The following is a 24049-nucleotide window of genomic DNA, read 5'->3' on the forward strand; positions in this document are numbered from 1 at the left end:
TAGTGACATGACAATTGAGCAGTCAGGGCTCTGTGAGACTTTTCGAATCAGTGGTATAGCCCTTGCTCTCTTAGTTTCTTTCACCACTCTGGCCATGCAGTGCCTCTCCTAGTGCCAGCCGGGAGGTGAGGGTGTATTTGCCTTCATTTGGTGCTCCTCTCACCACGCTGGAAGCTGTAGCTCCTTGTGTTTTTAAAGGTGGGACAAGGAAAGGGCATGCATCACAAGAAACTCTGCCAGGAAACATCATGGTGACAACAGCTATCATTCAGGAAAAAACAAGCTTTTCCTTTCTTGAAAACAAATACCACAAAAAGTACTCTTGCTATCTATCACGTGTTCTTGCTTGAAGCAAGCTACTGATATAAACCAGCCTTGGAATATCTGACATATCTTGACCCACAATGCAACATCCCTCCCCCGGGAAACAACACAAGCAACTCTCCTACCACAAAGAAGTCACCATCACCTTGTTGACTACATAACTCCATAGTGATCGATCTCTTACAAGTAACGCCCACGTGTTATAAACATCAGCGGAAACTTGAGAAACCGGATCCTCTTGTATTTCCATCTCCCCTAGACTCAGTATGCTATTTACTGTAGCTCAAGTGAAGACCGGCAATACCATTTTAGAGAGGATACTGAGACTTTAAGAATTATTTTTGTTCCAATTTGGCACAAAATGCAAAACATTTTGAAATCCTGCACAAACAGAAAGGACTGTTCTCCACTTATTTCTGGGATAGTCCAATTTATAAGAATAGTCTACAACCAAAGCAGAGTTCATCAGCCAACGCTACACTTGGAGCTGTGAGAGCTACCACAGCTACACAATGGCAAGTCAACCACTGCCTTTTCCTGCCCACAGGACCCCATGATGCACAACAACCGCTGACGTCCACCAAGTACATTCTCCATTGCTGACATCTATCTCTGCCATTAATACAGTGGGGCTGTTCTGGGATTTGTTTTGGGTTTGTGTTTTTTTTGTTAAGGCAAGGCCCTCTGAGTCATCCGAACTAGAAGTGAAAGAGAAGCCAATCTGGGGTGAGAAAGTAGAGGAAAGAAAGAATGTACCGTTCCCAGACAACTCTCTGTCACTGTCCAGGCTTGTTACAGAGGTAGCTCTTAAGCAAACTTCACAGACAGGTGAGTGGAAGAAAGAAACTGCTTTTGACTCACATACCATGCACTTCTTTTTCCCCCCTTCCAAACAGAACTGTTTAAGTACTCTTTCCAACTGAGTATAAAACGTCAAGCCATTAAACAGTTTCCAAAACAGCAGTACAGTATAATTTTTGATGAAAATTAACAAAAAACCACCATGTTCCTTCAAACAGCTGAAGTTCCTGAACCCTCTGGATAAAACCAACACTTCCTTCTTTATTCTCTGAAGCGACAATATCAATATTCTGCTAACCCTATGTTCCTTAATTAGCTATGCTTGCTTTCATAGTAGACATTCCAATTTTGTACCATCTACAGCATGTTTTCCACACATGCACCTCTTTTCATCAAATACAACTTATTTTAAATCCTACCCACTACCAGATGACAGTACAAGAGGATAAGGAAAAAGTAACTTCAGTCCGCTACTGAAGAAACGACATTTATGTAAAATACCTATAAACATGCAATTCTTTCAATACATATGAGAAAATATTGTTCTAGCTAGTAAGTACTCTAATCAGCAGTTAATTATTTGTGTGTACATACAGAAATATAAACCCATCGTATGGCTATCTATGTATTCTCATGGGCTACATATACCTAGAGATATATTTTACACACTTGCTTCATCAACAGAACAGGCTACTCAGAATGCCATTATGGAAAATACTTGTAACAAATCTTCTCTCCAGACCTGCACCTTCCATCTTCTTGGCACTGAATGCTGGAAAACTTTGTCTTGATACGTTAAAGTTTGTAAGAATAGCAAACCAGAGAATTCAATTCAAGTTTTAACTTAAAAAACAAGTTATGTTCAGCTTTTTGTGTATTGAACCTGAATACGTATTACAGAGATAGGACTAACATTGTAATGTCAATTTTTGCTAAACTGAAGTCGTGCTCAAAAACCGAACATCAGAGTCTACTGAAAGTGACAGACTGCACTTTCATTGGAAAACAGGCATTTAACTTGACAAGAAGAGATTAACAATGATAATATTCTTAGACAACAGCATCTGAGTGCACACTGATTACAGCGTGTTTATCCGAACCCAAAATTTGACCCTAAATCTCAATCGCCCTACATCTAAGTTTAGCTTAACTGTCTTGAAATAAAACTAGGCTAATACATCATACAGAGATTAACATATATTTATTGCCTAAATAAAAAACATTTAAAATTTTATAACAGGTTGCAGTGAAATGCACAAGGTGTCTGTAGAAAAAGAACATTTCTTTCCTACAAACATTCAAGTAGCCTCTAAGCTCCACCGCAACATATAAACACATACCTTTTTGTAGCAGAAGAAAACAAACACAATTATATGTAATTTCTAAAAATCACTCATGACCAAATTGAGAAGGGAAATGTGCGCACAATCATACTAGTGGAAAAATTGTTACTTATATTCAGGTTACTTACAGATTTGTTGTCCAGCCTGCAAGATCTCCGGTGTCCGTTATAAGGTGATTTCCGTCCAGGAGACCAGGGGGGCTACTAGGGAAGGCAGGTGTTGGAGACTGGGAAGAAAGAGAATCCATGCTCCCAGTTGGGGTGTCTTCTCTAGGAGAGCTGTGACTGTCAGCTAGAAAAGAGAGCACAAGTCAGAATGAATCTTCTCATGAACCAAAGAAGCTGCTTCGGTAACAATATCCTGAAATATATACGAGAAGAAACCGTACTGTCCCATTTTCACAGGATATTTTGGAGGACAAGCAATCCCCCAGCATTTCCCAAAAAGTACCATTGCATAATTTCCCCCATCATTATCGTCAGGCTGTCTTCACAGCACAATGCATTCCCAGTCACCTTTTCAACATGTGTTTCATGTGGATGAAATGCTAGATTTTGGAGGGTTGTTTTTAGCCAAATGCATCACTTCAGAGAACAGAATAGTTTAGGCCATACACATTTGCGTGTCTCTCTAAAAACAGTCTCTAAAAATAATTTAATACACACTTGGGGAAATGATTGCTTTCAAGTACCATAAGCACAATCCTACCAAACATGAAACAATGTAATTTAGAAAGGTCAGAATAAGCAGGAGATCTCTAATAAACACACAATACCCAAGAATGTTAGTTTTATTACTCCTTTTTAATGCGTTACCTTTAAGAGAACTCATTGTATTCTGGTCTACTATTTGTTTTCATAGGCTACTCTTAGAATATTACTCAGGAGGCAACACATTCAGATATGATTGCTTAAGAAAACATTAAAGGAACACCATTCCTATCCCATGCACAGCAAGAAAAAGCTAGCAATGTGGCACAGCACTCACTGCAAGCCATGCTGACACATGCACGTTCTTCACTGAAAAGGTAACCTGCACCCACATTAGGTGTTTTATTTAAACATCAGCTGTATATTTTATAAATTCTAGTAATAAGAGTCATTTCCAGCCACCCTTTACAAGGCTCCCTGCATCCTTTCCTTTCCTCCTCTGCTCATCCTACTCCCGCTAGCACTCGTGAACATAACCCACAACGCCGCCAAACAACAACATGTCCCTCTAGGATGGATTAGATACCGCTGACCCCACAGTCTTGGTTAAAAAGAGTTCTGCTCCTTTGGGGCCAAAAGCTTTGAGGAAAAAAAGAACAACCAAGTCCCAACACAGCATCACAGTAATACGATCAAAAGCTATTAAAACATTGTGCTTGGTTGACAAGCTGTATCTCTTACATACAGTACTATATGAGACAAAGTCCTATACAATATTACTTTCTAATTCTAAACGAATTAGCATCTGCACAGCGAACAACTAAGCTAAATTCTACAACGTCAAGCTAAGCAGTACTGTTGCAGTGATTTCTTTCATTTGTTATTTTTTTTCTTACTTAATTAAAAATGTAACAACAACAAAACGTGGACAATGAAAAGCCACCTTCACTGGATAAAATCTTTCTCACAACTTTATTACTGCCTCAACCAGCTCAATTCCTTCTGCTTCAAAAGCAGAAAGCTAACAAAGCACTCGCCCGCTTCCCCAGCCACCTCATCCCCACCCCCTCCCAGCAACTCTCAGAGAACAACTTCCCTAGAGAGTAAAATGACATACAACTAAAAACACCAAAATGATAAAAGTGATCATCTGGAAATTTCTGCCTAAAGCAGCTGCTAATTTAAGGATCTAAATTAGCCTGTAGTAACAAAGTATGATAAGCTCTGAGGAGGAGAACGTTAACCTGGGAAAGTGAGTCACTGGCATTCCAGCCCAATCCTGCTCAGCCAGGCCACGATGCTGCCGCTCACGTTTACATGACACGAGAATCGTAGGAGTGCCGGGTAGAAACTAATTAATTTCATCTCATTTGCAGACGTATGTGTCACAATGATAAACATCTGAGAGATTAGACGGTAATACTGCAATTTTACTTTGTAAAGAAATTGAATTCCTTAAAACTAGACTTAAGTCCTTTTAATTCATCACAATTTCTTTTTAAAGTAGTAGCATTAATGCAACCCAGATTATCAAACTACATACACTGTATTAGAAGGCCGCATTTACCTCAGCCATTCACTTAACATTACTAAAACAGCAGCAGAAAGGAATATTAATCTGTTCTTTAATATTATGAACATGACCAACTCACCGCACCTCCCTCCAGAAAGCAGAGGTTTTTCTGTTGAATCGCTTCTCAGAGCACTTAGAAAAAGTGAAAAAACACTAAACACTTCAGTCAGGCACAGTAGAGTCTACATTGGAGACTGCAGTATATAGGCAATTGCATTTGACATTGTCATAAATGAAACTGTGTGTTAAATCTTTCCTCAGATTTTACTTCTTCCTTCCTGAGCCAGTGTTTTCTCACGGTCAATACAGCATTGCACTCTCAAGAATAAGATCGGGTTTTGAACACTAAAATCAGGTATTTAAACAGGAAGACACCTGCTAAATTCTATGGGATTAAGTGAACACTCTCCAAAAACATGTTCAAAGATACTTTACATTTCTGATGGTTTTAATTATCTCTTTTTGTAAAGTAAAACAATACCTTTATTCAGGAAAAGGCAATTCTGTATAACTGCAAAAACAGATGACCAATGATCATCTAGCACACTTTCATGATTAAAAACAATACATGCTCAAAACCTAAGTCTTTGAAATGTGCTCTAATTTCAACTGTACAAATATTTCGCCCTGCGTGTCCACGACAAAAAGTTCTGCTAACTTCAGGAATTATAGTAACTCCTGTCATGGCAGAGGCCATAGAATTGTATCTAGTTATGTCTCTATTAAGCTTAACAACCTGCTTTTGATTAATGCCCATCTCAAGTTGGGCCAAACTGCATTTTCCAAAGAGTCTTTGTCTGAAAATATCAGCCGATGGTAAAGGTAATGGAGAAGCAATTGGCTGCTAATTAACATATTCGATGATTAATGCACATACCTTCACTTTGTTAGGCTTTATTGTCAGATATGACCCATGTAATATGCATTGATAATAATTATAGTATCTCTCATATCCATTTTTTGTGCTGTGGTAAAGCATTTAAATGATCTCCTATATACGGTTAACACTAAATCTCTTACTGTAAGGGATTCTGCGGTTTTGGAATCATCACCTGTTTTATAAACCTGTTACAATTTCCCAGAGTTCTTTCTGAAGAGCGTACATCAGATCTGAATTCATGATTTTTCGTTGTGGTCCCACTAGCGCCACATTGAGTGTTAATTGCACCACTTACTCCTACTCATCAGTCCCCTCTTCGTACATCCAAGGCCAGCACTTTTTAGCCACATCTTTAAATTAATAGTTTCCAATGAGCTGATTGCTCACTGTGACTAACAGACTTAGCACAGTCATCATTTTTAAGGATGTAGTCCTCCATTCTGTAGCTACGCGCTACATTTTTCCTCTAAAATTGGTAAATTTATTTCTCAATACAAGGAAGCTTATTTTGTTTGCATGGGTGAAGCTTAGCATGACCACAACCCCTACATAACTTCCACTGTCCTTATTTGCAGTTCCTCCTGACTGTGTCCCACATGTAAATATATCATCGAGGATTTTTATTTACCTTTCTAAACACTGCTACTACATTAACATTCACGGAATCACGGAATCACGTGTTTAGAAAGGTAAATAAAAATCCTCGATGATACTACATTAACATTCTTCCAGTTTCTTCAAACTTTTTCAGCATGCCACAAGATGTTTTAAAAATTAACATTGCCAAGCCATGCATCCCCAAGACCAGAGAACTTTTTTAGGACAAGTTAGATGGCTGCACATTATTCAAAATATTCACCTTGCAACAGGCCTGCCTGTGAAGATTTCTGTGTCATCCTGCTGATTATAAATCCCACATTGATTTTCATAGCTAAGTTCTTTTTAACAATTCTTCAAAACTTGTAATATATATTGACTGCTAGCTATTTCCTCTTTTTTCCCCCCTCTACCCTTTTCCTGTATTTTGCTTTGTGGCGTCAGTAAAGATCCTAAACTGCTGGAGATTAAAAAGCCTTTAGTTTTGACATGGTTTGTTTGTTAAAGAGCATATTAAGGACATTGCTGGAATTGAATCAACTTCATGGTTTTCATTTTACCTCAGAATTCAGGGGCTCCCTAATATTGATAGTCTAATATTTTTACTGTTTCTCTCCTCTCACTCCTCTTTACCTCCAACGTTGTTCTCCAGTGAGCAGCATTGTCAGGTTTCCCACTTCTATGAAAAGACTGACTGACACATTGGACTGACAGGTCCTTCCAAAGAGGAGCTCCAGAAACTTCCTATTCTTCTTTTCTACCACTTGAATTCTAATGAGCTCTTACACTATAAAATAGGGAAGATGCAATTTCTTTTAAAGCTCATTTATATCATTCTTCAAGCACAGAGTTTGGTGTTCTTGGTGCCTTCATTTTCTGTTCCTAAACACGCCAATCTCCCCCCCTTTTCTCTCCCATTACACTCTTATCTTTGGGTGCCAAAGGGTGCCAAAACAGATGAAGGACATGAGGGTTCTCAGTATAAAAGCAGTAAGTCTGTATGACGCCTCATAAATTTTTGTCAACGCTCCAGCCACCGGCTCTTCAACTTTTCTTATTTATATTTGTGGGAAGCCTCTGAGTGCCTTCGGCCTTCAGCTTGGTCATCTTTCTAGAGTTGCCACCAAGTTGCTTCTACAATTTATCTCCTCATCCTACACAAACAGGTGGTGTAAGATCCAATTTCACTCTCAAGAGAGTTAAAACTTGTTTCACATTCTCACCACCTTTTGCATACTATTTAAATTTTTTGACTGCTCGGATCCTTTTAAACTGTCATCTAAATTATCTTCTTGTTTCGCTGTTCTAGTCACAACACTCATCCAAGCCTTAGAGCTTTCACTCTGCCTCTGCAACAGATACCCGTGCTTTGCCTTTATGGGTTTTCATAGTTCAGACCAGCCCTATCTAGAAAATAAGGTAACTTTGATTGATCCTAGCCATTTACTGGTTGTGTCTAGCTGGTACTACTTACCATTTTGTTTCTAACGCAAATAACCTTCCTCTTTCCCCCCCTCCGCCTCGTGTCACCTTTTCTCACAATGAAAAATCCCCACAAGGTGAAAAAGTACCTACATAGACTAAGACTTACCTCATCTAGCTTCTCTCTACCACATATGTAACCCTCAATTCCTTTTTCCCTTGTACTATCTACGTACAAGCCTTAGATAGTAAATGCTCCTAGACCCTCCCTACCAGAAATCTGAACTCAGTTTCTACCTAACTGAGCATGACATGCCTCCCAGTTGCCTTTTTTTTTTTTTCTCCTTTTTCCATCTGGCTAGTCTAAGAATATTTTTTGTTAGCATACAAAGTTGAAAAAAAAACTTAAATACTTTGGCAGTGTCAATAATCAGATCCTTACTATACTCCAAGAATTCTAAATAAGAAAAAAACATTTGTAATAAAAACTATGAAAACCAGAGCGCTAACACTATCAGTTACTTGCCTGAGTGACAGAGTTTTCTTCCAATTTCAACTTAAGTAAACTAAAGAATTACATACTTTACTATTAAAAGAAAGGCTAATCTTTAACATCAACATTACAACCAACATCTACAGTTTAAGGGTAGCCAGAGGATGAAAACAGTTTATAAGAGTGAATGTTTCTGGAGTAAATGAGGAATATACAACAGTTTCTATTGAGATACACAGAATGGGCAGAACAGAGATGTCATGTATGTTTTAAGTGCTCATCGGATATACAAATCGTAGCAAAATAAGAGGATAAAAGACATGTCTTATTCCACTTTGACACAGTCACATAGGTCTAGTTGTGGACAGGGGGTAATGGGGAGAATTACTGAGTAAATTAGAGATGCTGCAAAATCCCTATTACCACCTCCAAGTCTGCCATGTTCTGCATCAGGAGATGGGGAAGCAGCAGCCGCACTGCTGTGCAGCCACCCATCCTCCCCCATCAGCATCACAGCTGCATCCAGCTCTGAGATAACAAACATTCATTCACCATAAATAGCTACCTTCCCACAATAATACAGAAGTTTAACCAAGTAGAAAGTAGCTTTGCGCTTATGTTAATTTGTGGGTATGTACTATGTTTTCGTTTTGATAGGAAGCTCACAGATCAGGGATAGAAAAGAAATATGAGTATCATAAATATCCTCTGCCAAGTGAGAACTTGGTTCCATGTGCTGGAGTTTCAACATCCACAGAAAACAGGCATGAAAATCATAACTGAAGGTAAGCTGTCTCACACAGTTAATAAAACTTGAAGTGATCCCATGATACAAAGTACCAATCACTCTGGAAAGGATTCAGCCATTCCTGGACAGCTAGAAGTAATTCTAGTGGAAAAAGCTTTATGTGCTAGTCAGAGTGATCAAAGAAGACTGCAGTCAAGAACAGCTGCATCCTTTGTTCACTAGATGAACACTAGATGCTGGGCTGCATCCTTTTGTTCACTATTTACAGTACAAATCATCCTGCGGTAATCACACCAAGCACCAGGTGAACTCAGACATTCTTCTTCAAATTTTTAAAGTTTTCTAAATTAATGAAGTCATCTGTTTCTGAATAAATTAAGAAACTGCGTACTTTTGTTTATCACATCACTGAAGCTGGGCAACAGAATTACTTATTACTCACCACCTCCAGACTACAGAAATTGTGCTACTTAAATACGTAAGTTCCCAAACTAAGGTGAAATCACATAAAAGCAAGCTAATAATGATCTATTATTTGATTAAAAATTATCACGGAGAATGCTAAAACTAAACAAGAGAGTTACTTCACTGTTCCCGAATAATGGGTACTTTGGAGGTCAAATTCCTGTAAACACTCAGAAAAATAGTTTTATATTACCGCATTTCATTATCAAGAAGTATCCATTATCCTCACTGGGTAGCAAATCCTACCCACCGCAGCACTGCCTTAGTATGCAGTTAGTTCTTAAATAGATGTTGACATTATAGACTTATACGCCCTAAAACCAATAGAGCTTTCATGCAGCAAATGGACAGCAGACAACCCACACGTCCATCAGTGTCATGCCGTCTTTCAAAACACGTGCAGTAAGAATTAGATCTCTACGCCAGCTATTTTTTTTCTCTCAGACAAAATAATTAACGTGACTATTAGAGTTGACTACAGTTTTGTCCTAGATAAAGACCGACTTTGATATATTTTTCCAATGCGTGCGTGCACAAGCATGTGTATCTTAGGCACAAAGTAGTTTTCCTGTAGAAAGGTTGTTTTTCCCAACTCCACAGTGATTCAGATACATCAGAAAAAGGAGGAAGCTGCACTAGACAGAATTTGCCTGAAGACTGGCTGATGCAACTCAAGAATTGTAGCCAGAAAGGTGGGTGTCTGAATTGGGGCTAGGAAAGGGAAAGAAATGTGCTCATCTGCAAGCTATTTAGGGACAAGTGGGGTTTTGGGACCATTCCCCCACCCTCCTCCTTTTTGATACTTTTTTGTTTATTTCTAAAACCCAAAGTTCAATTTTAAACAAGCACCTTTCTAGACATACACTTAGCCTATAATAGCAAGAGATTATTTCAATAAATATCTCCCTCACTGCAGGTCCTCTCTCAAAATTCAGGAGAAATATTGCTTGGATTGCTTCTTTACGTCAATAAAATCTGAAAGACACATAGAATTGTAGGTAAGCCTTTTGCTGAGCAAGCTAAAACTAAAATGGGTAAAGAATTCCAATTTATTCCTCAAGCTGTGGATAAACAGTTCAAGACACAGTCATGGATACAAGGTTGGGGTGTTAACGTATAACACATAATTAAATTTCGAAACACAACAGAAATCAGATACAAGCATGCAGAGGGGTTCCTCTTTGGATTTGTGTATACTATGATAACAAGAGCAGTATCTAAACTCAAAGATTACTCATTTTTCACGAGCGCTTGCTTGGCAGGAAACCACACATGACCTCCAGCCTTACCAGGCTGGCCAGATGCCACACATTAATTTCATGGCTGAAAAATGCACTGATGAACTGAAGCCACTTCCTGAAAACTCTGTCAGATAGTAAGATAAATGGAGTGCCCCACAGGTTTCACAGTTTTTTGGTAGCAGAGTGTTTTGGGTTTCCATAGGTGCAGGAAACGTTTACCTATGGTCCAGACCTGTATTGAAACCTACCAACAGAACAGCTCTACTCTTATCAATGAGAACGACCGTGAAAAACTAAAACAGATCAAAAAGAGGTACGATGCCATAATCAGGGCTAAAAGTTTCCTAATTGAGACGCACTTCTTAAATGGCATCAAAAACTCCGAAGTCCGTGAAAATATTCTTCCACGTTTCCTTTTCTTTTGTGTTGGCAATTCAGCCACTGATCAGCTGGAAATGTCTCTGTAAGGGTCCTTCCACCCTCAAAAGTAAGGTGTTCAAAAACTCTTTTCCTGAGCTGTCAAACAGAGATAATACTGTGCTGTTGTCTCCTCTTCTCTTGATATTTATCTAACTTCACTTGCGATTACTTCCCATGACTTATTAAAAGAAGAAGTTTCTTACCAGTAATTCCACAACCCATTGTGGTACTTGGATAATGACAAAGACTAACTGCTCTCACATTGTGTAAGTGATGGCTCTCACAGGAAAGCCACTCTGAAACGTTTTCAGTGTGCTGCTGACCCTTGGCTGTGCCTCCTTCCTCATTTTGTTCACCTCTCTCCTTTTTGCCTTAACAGTGGCTTCAACAGAGGAAAGGATGAAGCAGGATGCCTATGGCTTATTAAAAAGACAACTGAACACAAGCTAAGCAGCCCTTAGGGAAGTTTTATCAGCTGTTCTAACCGAATATCCAGGTGACATATTTGGTGAGGAACCTCCTAATGTCCTATCTGAGGGCAGCGATTAGGAAGACAGATTTTGCTACCTCAATGTAGTTAGGTCAACATTTTCTTCCACTATCCATGCCTCTGAAACTCTACAGTTAGATGTCTGCAAGTGCAATTTTTTTATTTTTTTCTTAAACGTCTGGCAAGGGCTCAGGGTTGAACTCAGCTGCACTGTGGAAAGGAGGCCGTGGAGATGGCTCAAGGAGGTTGTGCCACACACAGGCAGCACCAAGCAGTGTTGATGGCCAGGGAGACAGAAGTGGATGCACTCATCATCAGTGAATTTGGAACTGTTACAGAACAGCGGAAACCCACTTGCTCGGAGGGATAACCAAACTTGCCAGGCATCAGGCATCTTCTTGCTTGCAGATTCCCACTAACATGGTCTCTGAGGCTAATTCACTTGGCCCCAGTCAAGTAGTCTTAGATGAGACTGCATTCCTAGCCAAGCTAGTCCCACCACTATTTACTTCTCCATGATATCCCCTAAGTACTCCTTCAATCTCATTGTTGGTTCAGTAATTGCAAGTATAGCTGAGAAGGAAAGAAGTGATAGTAACGTAGTTCACCTTGCACTAAGTGCAACTTTCAAAAGGAAATAAAAGGGAACTTTTCAAAAGAAAACAGGAAATAAAAGGGAAAAAGATGAGCAAATAGGACAAAGACTTCCAGAAGCTAATGGAAGAACAAGAATGCCTTTTTTTTCTGACCGAATGAAGAACACTGACAGAGTGGGAGCAAAACAGGAAGAAGAATCATGTTTTCTAACTCATGCCTTTCAGAAAGTTCACCACCTCCCCCCTTCCAAGATCTCTCCTATCCACCGTCACCAGTGAAGGAAAGCAAGAGCACCCCATGCGAGGAAACATCTTATTCAGTGCAATGCACCCTCTCGTCCATAAGAAAGTGACTGAAGACCTGAACAGCTTCAAGTCTTCATTCTACTCTTGTGTGCTGGGTGAGAGCATTTACTTTCAACCAACAGAGGCTGGCCAGGGCACAGCTGGCATGTAGCAAAGATACGTCAGTGACTTCCAATGCCCAGGATTAATGGCTTTTAGCATGCCAAATTGGCCTTCTTACAGCATTATGGGCCCTTGCATGTCTGTGTGCAGAAGGTAGAGAATTAAAGAGATAATGGATTATTACAGGATATCAGAGATTTTTAATAATGCCTGGCCTCAAGGAAAGACTGACCCTTTTTCCTGAACTCCCCATTCCTTCTTTAAATTCAGATTTTAGTTTAAAGTCTATTCATATTTCCTTTCCCTGTACCTCTGACTCCCGTTGTGTGCGTGTGCGTGCACACGTGAACAGTGTTTATTTTGAACATTTCCACAGCCTCTAGATTTCATGTACTGGAAGCGGACAAGCACTGGCGATGATACTAAGGCAATTATCACACCAGCCATGAAGATTTGACATACTTCATTTGAAAAGAAGTAAATGTTAGGAGATGTTTACTACATTATGACAGTTAAATTTGATTTCGGATAACTGTGCAGCAAGTAGATTGCAGCAAGTAGATTTCTTACAGGTATAACAATGGCCATACAATGTATATTGTGTATACAATGCATGGACCAAAATTATTCCATACCTCCAAGAAAATAAGTACCTTCTATGGACCCAAAGCTTTCCAAGCAGAAGTTGATTATCTGATAGGACCCTATACATACCTGCTATTATCTAAGAAAAAGCTTTACCTTTACTGGCAGTAGCTCAAAAAGACTTTTACTTTGCATAGCACTCATCCTACTCGGAGCCATCAGGTGGAAAAAGCTCTGATAGACCATGCAGAATTGCAGGAACTATTCTTGCAGCGAGGTGAAACATGAAGTATCTTAAATTCTACATGGCAAACAGCAATCATCCTGATCTTCCCCTCACAACTGATACTGGTGCCCCTATTTTGTAACAGCATAACTGTATGCTCTGCTCAGCTGTTAACAATAGCTTTGTAAGCAAGTGTTACAAGCCCTTATGGCTTTTTGATATGCCTATGTAGCTGCTTTTCTTTCCATTTCCCCTGCTATGTGCCAGGTTACAGAAACACTTCCAAGCAGCAGATTCAGAAATAGAAAGAGTTCAAGGCCAGGTTTCACACCTGCAACCTTGCAGCTCTGGGCTGTTCCAGCCCTGAAGACCAGTCTCATTACTATAAACCCAAGGCTTCCTCTAACATCCAGGTTTTATGTTCAGTAATTCCAAATTAAGTTTATGGTTTTTTACTTATTTGCTTGGGGCAGGAAGGGATGGGAGGAGGAGGGAAAGGGAATATTTCATGCAAGCTATATAACCATTACATGTATCACATTTGACTTTGATGAAGTAATTTAATTGAATGCCACAGTAATTCATGCAAATTAATTTATCATCCAATTTAAGACACCGTCTCACTCCAATTCCCACCAAAAAAAAAAAAAAATCAAGAAAAGCTATTCCTGTTCAACACTAACATACCATCATACCATTCATACTTTGGCTTCCCTAAATACTTCAGAGGGTAATACAAGTTAGCATGAAGTTTTAAAGTGTTAAATAAGCTGTTCTAGCTTTTATTTCTGTTGGAATTCTACACAATAATCTGTTTTCTAAGGGACTATAAATATAATATTTAGTTTACAGCAGCAGCAGAAAGCTATTGCAAACACGCCATATGCCTCCTGAGTTACAGAGTGGGGGGATGGGAGACAAACACCTTAAAAACAAAACAAAGCAGCCCCTATGTGATACTCGTGTGCTATGTCCATGGATGTGCCAACGAGAAATTTTGACACCTAGAGCGTATTCAAATAGAATAAGGCATCAGCAAGCCTCGAGCAAGCCCTGTGGCTTAAGAATTATATTTTGGTTTGTTCAGAAAACAAGTTGTTCTGTAGTTGGACAAACTGCCACGCAAGACCCATTTCTTGACTCCAGGTGTGATATATGCAATTCATGCTGACCCTCTGTTCATCTTGGACAGACTGCTTTATACTGCCTACCTTACACAGAAACTTCTCTTGTTGTGTTGCTCTAGTAGCCCTGCAAAATAGTTTAATAATCTCTAAGTCTCTGGTACAGAAAAAAGTTAAACAAAACAACAAACTTCGTTTTGCTACAAGATGAGAAAAGCCTATAGAAACTAAAATAAAATTGGGAGGTAACGAAACCGTAACTCTGCATTGCTCTCTAGAAGAAATATAAACAGAGCTCTCTTCTGATATATACTGACTGTCAAAATGGAAAATAAAGACCCAACGACATTTTCAGAAGAACAGGATAAACAACTCGCTGTTCTAGCTAGCAGTCTTTCTCTCTCTGCATAGAGAGACAGAGAGAGAATGCAAAGTCGTTTGTACACAGCTGAGACTGTAAGCCGCAGGAGTTTCTGCATTGCTACTTAATTCACTCTAAAATTCATTCAGATAGTAGAAGGGAGGAAAAAAAAAAAGAATAAAAAAAAAAAGAAGAAGAAGAAAAAAGCTATTTCCAGACAAAGAAAAAAAAAAAAAAAAACACACCAAACCCCATGTCTTCATTTTAGAAGGCAAGAAACCTCTGGAAATGATCCTAATGTAAATCTCAGACAAATCTGCATTTTGCTGAAACAAGAACTTTGGGTTTAGGCCACGCATGAAAGTAGCTCAGAGTTCCCCATTAAAGTCTAGTTCTACTTGAGACACTGAGGTGTCGAAAAACTTCAGAGTGAAAATTTAGTAACTAGCTTACCACAGAGGAAAGAAGTTGAAAGAAAAACAGACAGTATCATCTGTGACTTAAGTTTGTCTTTCAGGAAATGAAGATCCTTACGGTAGTAAATATAATGCTTGAATTGTTTGCAAATGGGTTTAATCATCTAATTGCCATGTACAAGGAAAATCTATGCGCCATCAGAACTCAGTACAGCTCATTACTAGAAGGCAAAATAAAGATTTTTATCAAGCATAGTGTGTGTTCTTCAGCAATTTTATCTATCAATATTTATGTCACTTACAGCCCTTTCTGGGTGGTTGCTGCATACATTTTGTGTGCAGTCAAGAAGCTTCCCGACTGCAAACGTGCTTTTAAAAAGAAAAGCTGGCCCGAACCCTGCATTTCCAATTCAAGCAGGGGATTCTGAAGCCTGTTAACTCCCCGGAGCAGCTGATAGTTAAAGACTTGTTTCCGCTTTTCTAACAATTTCCTGGTTTGCATAACAATCCTAAAAGAAACACACTCAAGAAGTTTTCCAGCACAGAGATATTTTGTCTCCAACATACTTCCAGTTTCAAGGCACAGAAAATATTTATATACAATTACAATAACCTTAGAGATATACTTGTCTACAAATATATTTACATATAAATATGTATCAGCTACTTGGTTTAAAACAAGATTATGATAATTTTGCCATATCCAGGAAATACAAAACACTGGCTTATGCCTGGTGCTTAACTCATGCCATTGTGAATAAAGAGGGGGGAGGGAAGGGGTTTAATGTTTAATTTCCTGTTAAAAACACACACAGGATAAAATCTTCCAAAGAGCAGTTATAAAACATGCATTTGTTAGCCAAGAAACTAGGTAAATATGGAACGAAGCCCAGGCTTGCTTTTATTTCTTCCCCCCCTCTCCAAAGAACAAAGTAACTGAAGGCCACGGCGCGTATTTGGAGTCACTGAGCTCTACTCAGTGACTAGATAATTAATCAGTCTGGCTGATTTATGCACCCTGTATCCAGTGGGGTAGTTCCTTGGATAATGCAATGACACAGTCGGGCTCATATGCATATGCCATGCGTATACTGCACATGTGCCAAACAACCATTGGTATCAACTACTGACTACCCTGTTGACACAACTGTCTGGCTAAACACAAATAAAATAAGCATTAGCACGTAGTCAGCACCTACCAACAGCCAGTTTCTAGCAACAACAACAAACTGAGAATACCGCTACCTTCAGAGGCGGCTAGAAACACTACAGATATTTTTTTTAGAAGTCACAAGGGGAAATATTACTTTCAGATACCACTGAAATTTGGTGCCATCCAACCCGGAACTGTGACTTCACCTTCACTGTGATTCGGCCTCCATCAAAGTTCTACCACGCATAACGATGTATTAGGTTATTCTTTAATTCACCACACTAGGACTCCCAGACAGGTACCAAATTTCTGTATGATACATAACAATCACAGCCTTTAACAATCCCAGTTCTTCGCTTTGTTGAAATGCCAGAATTGGACAAAAATATGGACTGTATTTAGGGAAAATTTAACATTTATAACCGTTTTCAACAGTAACACTGTGTTTTTGTATCTTACAATAAAAACAATCCATCAAATACTTTTTGTCTACTGTGTTAGGGTCACAGCCAGGTCCTCAGTGCACACCTTGCAGCATGGAATTAGAGAAGTTGTGGTACTTCTTGCAGCCTGCTGGGATTCCCATTCAAAATTAGATGTAAACAACTCTGTGAGTGACTTCAATTTTGTTTTGTTTTTCAAATGAGGATAAATTTATTATTGCAGATATAGCTTAAGAGCTTTCTTGGCTTTTGGTAGCATGTTATTCAAATTAACAGAGCTTAAGCTTTTTAAGCAGATGCACCTTAAACACCTTCTAGTTAAGGCATTTCATTTCATATTTGATGCAAGAAAAGAAAGGCACAGAGATTACGTATCTCTCTGGTGAATTAAACCTGATGGCAGGCATGCTGAATTTCTTGCAGACTCTTTGCAAAACTGTCTTTGAGACAATAAACAGTCCTGAGTTTATTTCTAAAGCCTGCATTTAACAGCTGTTGTAGGCATTTGTGCTCTTTCCTTAAGAAATCAACCACTGTTGACCACTGATTTAATGACAGTTCATCAGTGAATCTCAGACTACTGCATGAATTCAAAATGTTCCTGTTTATTTTCACTTGCTGATAACTGGACTTTGTGCCCTGATCCCATGATTTTTCATGTGAAACGACAATTGACTAACAACATTAGGAAGGAGAAAGGGAACAGGGTGGTGAAAATCTGTAACATAAAATGAGCCCTGACTTGCCCTCTCAGTACTGTACGTACCCCCAGGCAATGAATTTTCAGGAAAATGATTATGTTTCTGGCCAACAGTCAGAATATATAAGATGTTATACACCCTTTGCCTCACTGTATGTTGCTATTGCAGACTCCATGCAAAAGCAAGATTTTTTCTTTCTTTGCTTCTCAACAGTAAGACAAGTTTACAAGTATTTACTGCTGATTACATGAAGGTATTAAAGATTCAAGTGAAGTACTAGTATTCTCCAGTGCGGTGGTGACCTGAGCCTTTAATCCAGATGAATTTAACTGTAGAGTGCATTAGCTCTTCCCGTAAAAGATGTGCTTTAATTTTAGTTCTCTCTCCATTTATCTTATGGCTGTGTCATCTTCAGTAGAGGTCAAAGAGACTTCCGCAAAGAAACAAGAGCTGCTTCTTTTTTAGAGGGGAAAAAGCATATTTAAGACAGTTCGTCCTACTTTTAAACATGTCACAGGACAGTACTCTCTATACTCTCCTTTCTCTGTACTCTCCTTGCTTCTTTACATGTTCCAAAGCAATTAAACAAGCATGCATGCACATGCACGCGCATGCACACACGTATACAAATGAAACATGAAATAAAAACACCTACTGAAGATAGCATATATAGCCCATCTGCTGCAAAGACTGAAATTATTACTAACATCTTACCATCATCCAGCTCAAGACAGAGATTGTACACAGCTAGAGGCCTCTTAATACGTTGTCCTTGTCGTCTTGATTGCCTTGGTGGGGCATTTGGAGGAGATACTGACATAGAGATTGGCTCAGGGAAAGTGGCATCAGGCAGGGTTTTGAAAATCTGCAATCAAGAACACAAAGGGTGTTAATTATTTATCACGAAGAGCAACCTGTGTAATGCAACTGTAAACCATTATCAAACAACATTTGTTTTGGATTTCATTCAAAGCAGGCGGGAGCCAAAAATCCATTCCTTCAAGTTTGGGAGTATGCCGTGGGCCTTTAATGAGTGCTTTTAAAATAAATAAATAATTATAATATGAAAATAAGCAAGAGCACTATCTACACATTAACCAAGCTGCAAATCAGTCAATCCAAAGACAAAACACTTGCAGCCACACTTGCCAGCTAGGACGGAGGGGAAGGGGAAGAAGGGGGATACTAACTTTATGAACCAGTAACCAAAAAGCTTTATAGCTTTAGCTAGGATCTATAATTTTGCCAGAATACCCATTTTAATTTTCAAAACTTGCGATATCATTATAATAGTGTCCATTTTAATAAAAAAACAAAACAAAACAACCTCTTGAAGAGAGAAAGGGGCAAATTTAGAGGGGAGGAGTTTTTAGGAAGAGATACCATAGTAACATACCATGTGAAAGTTTTTTCAGTTAACTATTGAATATTGAGTCATATTTCTATTAAATGATGGTATTCACAAAGACACATATAAAAAGGATTTCCTTTCTTGTAATCATTTTATCTTTTGAGTCATGACCATTAGCCTAACACTCCATACAAAATACCATGGCATTTCTCTCTGGATTAACCAGCAATGCAGATTTGCTCAACCTGATAGCATTTCTGCTTTAATTGTCACATACCGTGTACAGTCTAACGATGCTGATTTACTTCTAGAAAATTACCACTACGCTGACGTACAATTTAACAGCAGCCTTTTACAAGTGATCACGGCAGATTCCCATGAACAAATTAGCTTAATATCTACTTCATCAAAGACAAACCAGCAGATAAGGAAAAACACAAACAGCAGCTATACAAGAAAAGCCGTATGTTTGTATGGCACTTTACAGCAACGCAACACGGTAATACAACAAGATGTAATGAAACAGTACATGGTGATCTTTTACCCTGCAACTTTACGCTGCCACATATCTGTATATGAAATATTATAATGAAGAGAACCGTAATGAATCTTCAAAGGAGAAGCTTTTTATGAAGTAGAAATTCACGCAGAAGGTAAAAAGAGATGCCACAGAAAACACATTTTTGGATTATTACAGCACATGCCAGGTGCAGCATGAAGCTAGAAGCCAGCCAGGCTACTCTACAGCTGAGAAAAACGCCGTAAGGATGCTGTGGTAAAGGCACTCAAGACATCATGTTAAAAGTATAAGAAACTCTACATGCCACCATATCCTGGACCGTTAACCCTGAATATTAACACGTGTAGGAATAAGATGACCCAGGAACCCCTGTATACGCTGGCTTATAGCCGCTAAATCATCACACTCATGCTGGCAGGCAGAAGACTGCTGGTAGAAAGTAATCAGAAACACCATTTTCCATGAAAACTCTGGAAGGATGACCATATTGCCAAAACTGGGCAACAGTGGGCCAGAAGCCTTTATATGGTGTGCAAAGGAAAGCTCCAGTGAAAAAGATTACCTTCCTTCCCAATAAGCGAATGTTGCTTGTGGGGGAGGTAAAATGATGAAATTACATTCCCATACCTGGGAACGTAACTTTCCCATACCAGTGTTAAAAAACTGGCTCCCACTCCTTCAAACACCTATGAACATGGGATTGAGAGAGAGCGTCAAAATAGCGCAAGGAACTCTCTAAAAACAAAATGTTTATAAAGCAGAAAGGAAACAGTCCAACCTGGTTCTCCCCAGTACAGACACGGCAGCACTCTCAGACAGTGACAAAGCTCTAATTGTGCTCAGATTGCTAAAGCCATTTCTTAAAACATGATGCAATATATAATAACGAAATCTAATGTGCACCTACATGGCACTTGGCTAATAGTACCACACTGCCCCCTTATGTGTAACTACAAGGGTAGATTGAGCAGTTTTAGGGATAAATATTTGCTTCGGAAATATTCAAAAGTACCAATACTTTAAATGCCATCTTTTCCATGGATTAAGTGTTGCATTTGGGCTCTCTGGTAAATAACTCTTTGCCAAGAGGTTTCAAGCATGTTGTTTACTATGTCACATTCCGCAGCTGTGTTTATTTGTACAGCCTTATCCACACATCTCCACTGAAATGAATGATGGTGAGAAGAACAAGAATTCCCCGGGAGTACTTTGTAAGAGATGAGCTTTCTTGTATGCATTTAGGTGACTTGCACAGGTAGCAAGAAAATTCTTAAGCATTTCTTCCTTGTCTCACAAATATTTCAGTATACTCTTCTAAAACTATTAGCACGACAAACAGTCACAAAAGCAAAACACAACCAAGAAAACCATAAAGGTGATCCTTGCTCGATGATACACAGTGCCAGACCGGCAACAGGATAAGGAATTGGAGACAGGTACGAAACCAAGTAGATTTCTAATTGCAAGTAGATATGTGATGTGAAAAAAATGTTTGGCGGTTTGTTCTGGTTTAGGGAGGAAAAACCCCTATACAGTAAACAGGAGAAGTCACAATTCAAACAGCAATAGTCCAACACGTGCTAGCTAACTTCATAGTGATACTGGTGGCAGGTCGTCACGAGCTCCCCAGAACAGTTCTCTCTCCTCCAGTAAAACAAGTTAGGGCTACTGAGTCCTCTCTTTCACTGTCAGGATAAGCACATCACCTCTACTTTTAATTTTTTTAGTGGCGAAGCTGTGCACCAATGTTTCGCCACAGCGCTGCTCACTGCAACCCAGTGCTACCCAGTCACAGCGCTGGGTTGACAGCAGACAGTCTTAAGTCTAAGCTTCCTTCTGCTGACAAGACACTCAGGCAGGCATCAGGCCTATCCCCTATTTTAGGTTACTCTACTCTCAACTTCTTGTTATAGCAGATTGGTAGGGAAGTTACATTTCTGGGATACGGTCAGTAAGCAGTATATCGCTTTCTGGGGAGCAGAGATCACCTCCCGAAAACTCCTGGGTGGTAGCAGGAGGCCACCTCTTCTCCTCGCTCACTGGGAGCAGGGCAAGGCTCCACACAAACTCCATCCTGCCACTCCTACGTTTCCCTGATGCAGCGTTACAAGCTGTAGCACTTTCATCCTCGTGCTTACATTCAGCATCTGTCTCCACAGAGAAGAAAGGGATTCCTGAAAGAAGTATTTAGATATGAACTAGAGAAACACAACCTCTTGCCTTTCTGCAGAGCAGATTCACCCATGCAGAGCAAATTGAGACTGTCACACTCGGCAATGAAATCACCAAGTATCATGAGTTGGCCTGCAGGATTCTGAGACACACAAAAACAAACAAAAAAAACCCCACAACCCCAAAAAACAGCAGACACAACCATCACTAAGATGATCACTAATGTTTTGGGGTTTTTTTACATCTAAAAGAAACAGGAAACATCCTGCCCTCAGGTGTTCCATGAAAAAGTATATTTGGGATAATTTTTGCTCTTTCAAGCAGCTCACCCCTACTTTGGTATTTTCTTTTTGTCTTTTCAGTAGGAAAATAAAATCCAGTACAGCCCATCCATAACCAGACCTGCTTTCTCAGTAGCAGAAATCTCTTTCTGTTGCAGGCCAAAGCTACATCTCCTACCACAGTTTTACAAAGCTGAGCATCTGAAAAACAAGCAGAAGGCCAACCTCTGCCCCAAGAAGTGCACATACAGCATTCAGCTTCTCTTTCTTGCTTTGTTTTCACTTAAATAGATAAGTACTTTTCATCAAGCCTTAATGGATATTTGTCTGCTGCACTGACAGAAGCATTGTAACGTCTGCCTGAGAACAGGGGGTTGGAGGCAAGCTTTATCTCAGTTGTGGGGAGAAGAGGTTTTTTGGTTTGATTTTATTAAATTTTGCTCCTAGCCTTGTTAGTTATTTAATGCCACTGAAGTATAAATGTTTCACAGCTAATAAAAGATGCTTGCTGCGAGTGACCTGTCGTCAGAAGCACACTGCATATGCACAGAAGATGGAATTCACAATCATAGACACACAAGGTACTGCACGAGCACCTGAAACAGTACAAACATTCCCGTGTTTTGACTGACTGCACAACACTATAGGACCCCACCTGACTAAGTTGCAGAATATCTTCTTGCACTGCAAGCTGGTGCTATCAGCTGCATGGTGAGGCAACCACACATGTCCAACCGGATGGAAACCCTCCCATAGGAGAACAGCATTGGAACATGCTATTTAATAGAAGATTTCTTTGCTACTCAAAAAAAAGCCTCCCTTCAAGTAAAAGTCAAGTCTGCCATCACCACGCATCTGGACTGCAGAAGTTACCACAGCCTGTATAAAGACAAGAATGAAGTCCGCTCATTGAATTACCTCATTCAAGAAGCAATAAAACCAACCTCAAAGGTTAAGGAATTCACAGTCGCATCCAGCATCACACAGTTTTTGAGACTGTGGCCTAACTGCATTAGATTTACAGAATACCAGTTCTCTACAATTTAGTTCTAAAAAGCACTGGTATCCCGCTATTCACCTAATTGGGGGCAAACTCAGAAGCGAAGTGAAACAATTTACTTACAGGAAAAGACTAACACATGTAGCACTCAAAGTTTTATCATGCCACATATCCGACTGTTAGTCAGTCCTATCCGAGTTAGTCCAGTATTTTAAATTGTTGTTTAGGTCTGATCTTACATGAAAGCAGAATTCAAAGGTGCACTTAAATGATGGATCCGTCTTCAAGCCTGCAGTGTAGAAGTTACAACAAAAAAGATGAGACTCTTGTCTAACTATTTAAAACATTGGTACGTTTGACCTATTTCTCTCTATGCAACAGTACAAAATGGGTATTTTACAGGGCTAAACAAACCACAAACGATCTTGGACATATACTGCTAATAACAGCTCTGTCTAGAGCAGTCTGCCCAAGACCATCCCTACATACAACCATTCCAATTCCTAAACCTGTGTCCCACAAAGTCTATGGAAGCATTTCTTGAGAGTAATGAGCCAAACTCAACATATTATCATACTGCATTCTACCAGCAGATCCACATGGCAGCAGCCCAAGGAAATTTGCCAGATTCCCCTTAATCTGCAACAACAGTGTTGGACTCCAGATCCTGAGCTCTTACACTAGAGCCAATTTTAGAAATTCAAAAAAAACATGGCTGGGAGGATTTAACTTGGCCTATTCCACAAGTTTATGACTAGATGTATAGTTGTACATGGAAATGCAGATTAGATTCTGCTGCTACAAGAGAATACTGATCTATTCTTTCTGGTCTCAAGCAGAACTAATTAATGAATTTCAGTATGTTTGCCAGGAATCACTTTAGGAAAAGACCCAGACATCAGGTCATCTCTGTCTGCTTTGTATCACTGGGGTAATTAAAATTTCCTCTAAAAATCAGTGGGAGGCAAACAGCAAGGACACAGTGGGATGAAAAAGAGGGGAGAAAAAAACTGGAGGCTTAGTAATAGAGCTAATGAGGATAAACTTATAAAAAATCATTAACAGCTTAAAGCTGTGCCATAATTTCATTGCAAGACAAAACCCTCATTCACTCTCATAACACCTACCACACAGAACATGCATCTAGTCCTTTGAATATATGAAGAAGAATCGGAGCACCAGAAATCGCTGCCTAATGCAGAGGAGGCTAGAACCTGCAAGGTCATTCCAAATTCTTTGAAATTCAGCTAGTGGTATAGCCTCTA

The 24049-nt window shown here is 39.4% G+C and overlaps 1 protein-coding gene across 3 annotated transcripts in view; it reads right to left on the reverse strand.

Annotated features, from left to right (window-relative positions):
* The window catches only part of ARHGAP10 (Rho GTPase activating protein 10), a 153501-nt gene that overhangs the window by 22087 nt on the left and 107365 nt on the right, over positions 1-24049 (reverse strand). For all 3 annotated transcript variants that reach the window (XM_074588835.1, XM_074588836.1, XM_074588837.1), the window contains 2 exons: positions 18175-18325; positions 2597-2759 (listed from right to left, as the gene is read on the reverse strand). In XM_074588835.1, coding sequence (XP_074444936.1) covers positions 2597-2759; positions 18175-18325 — 314 coding nt within the window. The remainder of the gene's footprint in view (positions 1-2596; positions 2760-18174; positions 18326-24049) is intronic.

The sequence above is a fragment of the Larus michahellis genome, chromosome 5 (assembly GCF_964199755.1).
Source record: "Larus michahellis chromosome 5, bLarMic1.1, whole genome shotgun sequence".
Taxonomy (NCBI): Eukaryota; Metazoa; Chordata; class Aves; order Charadriiformes; family Laridae; genus Larus; species Larus michahellis.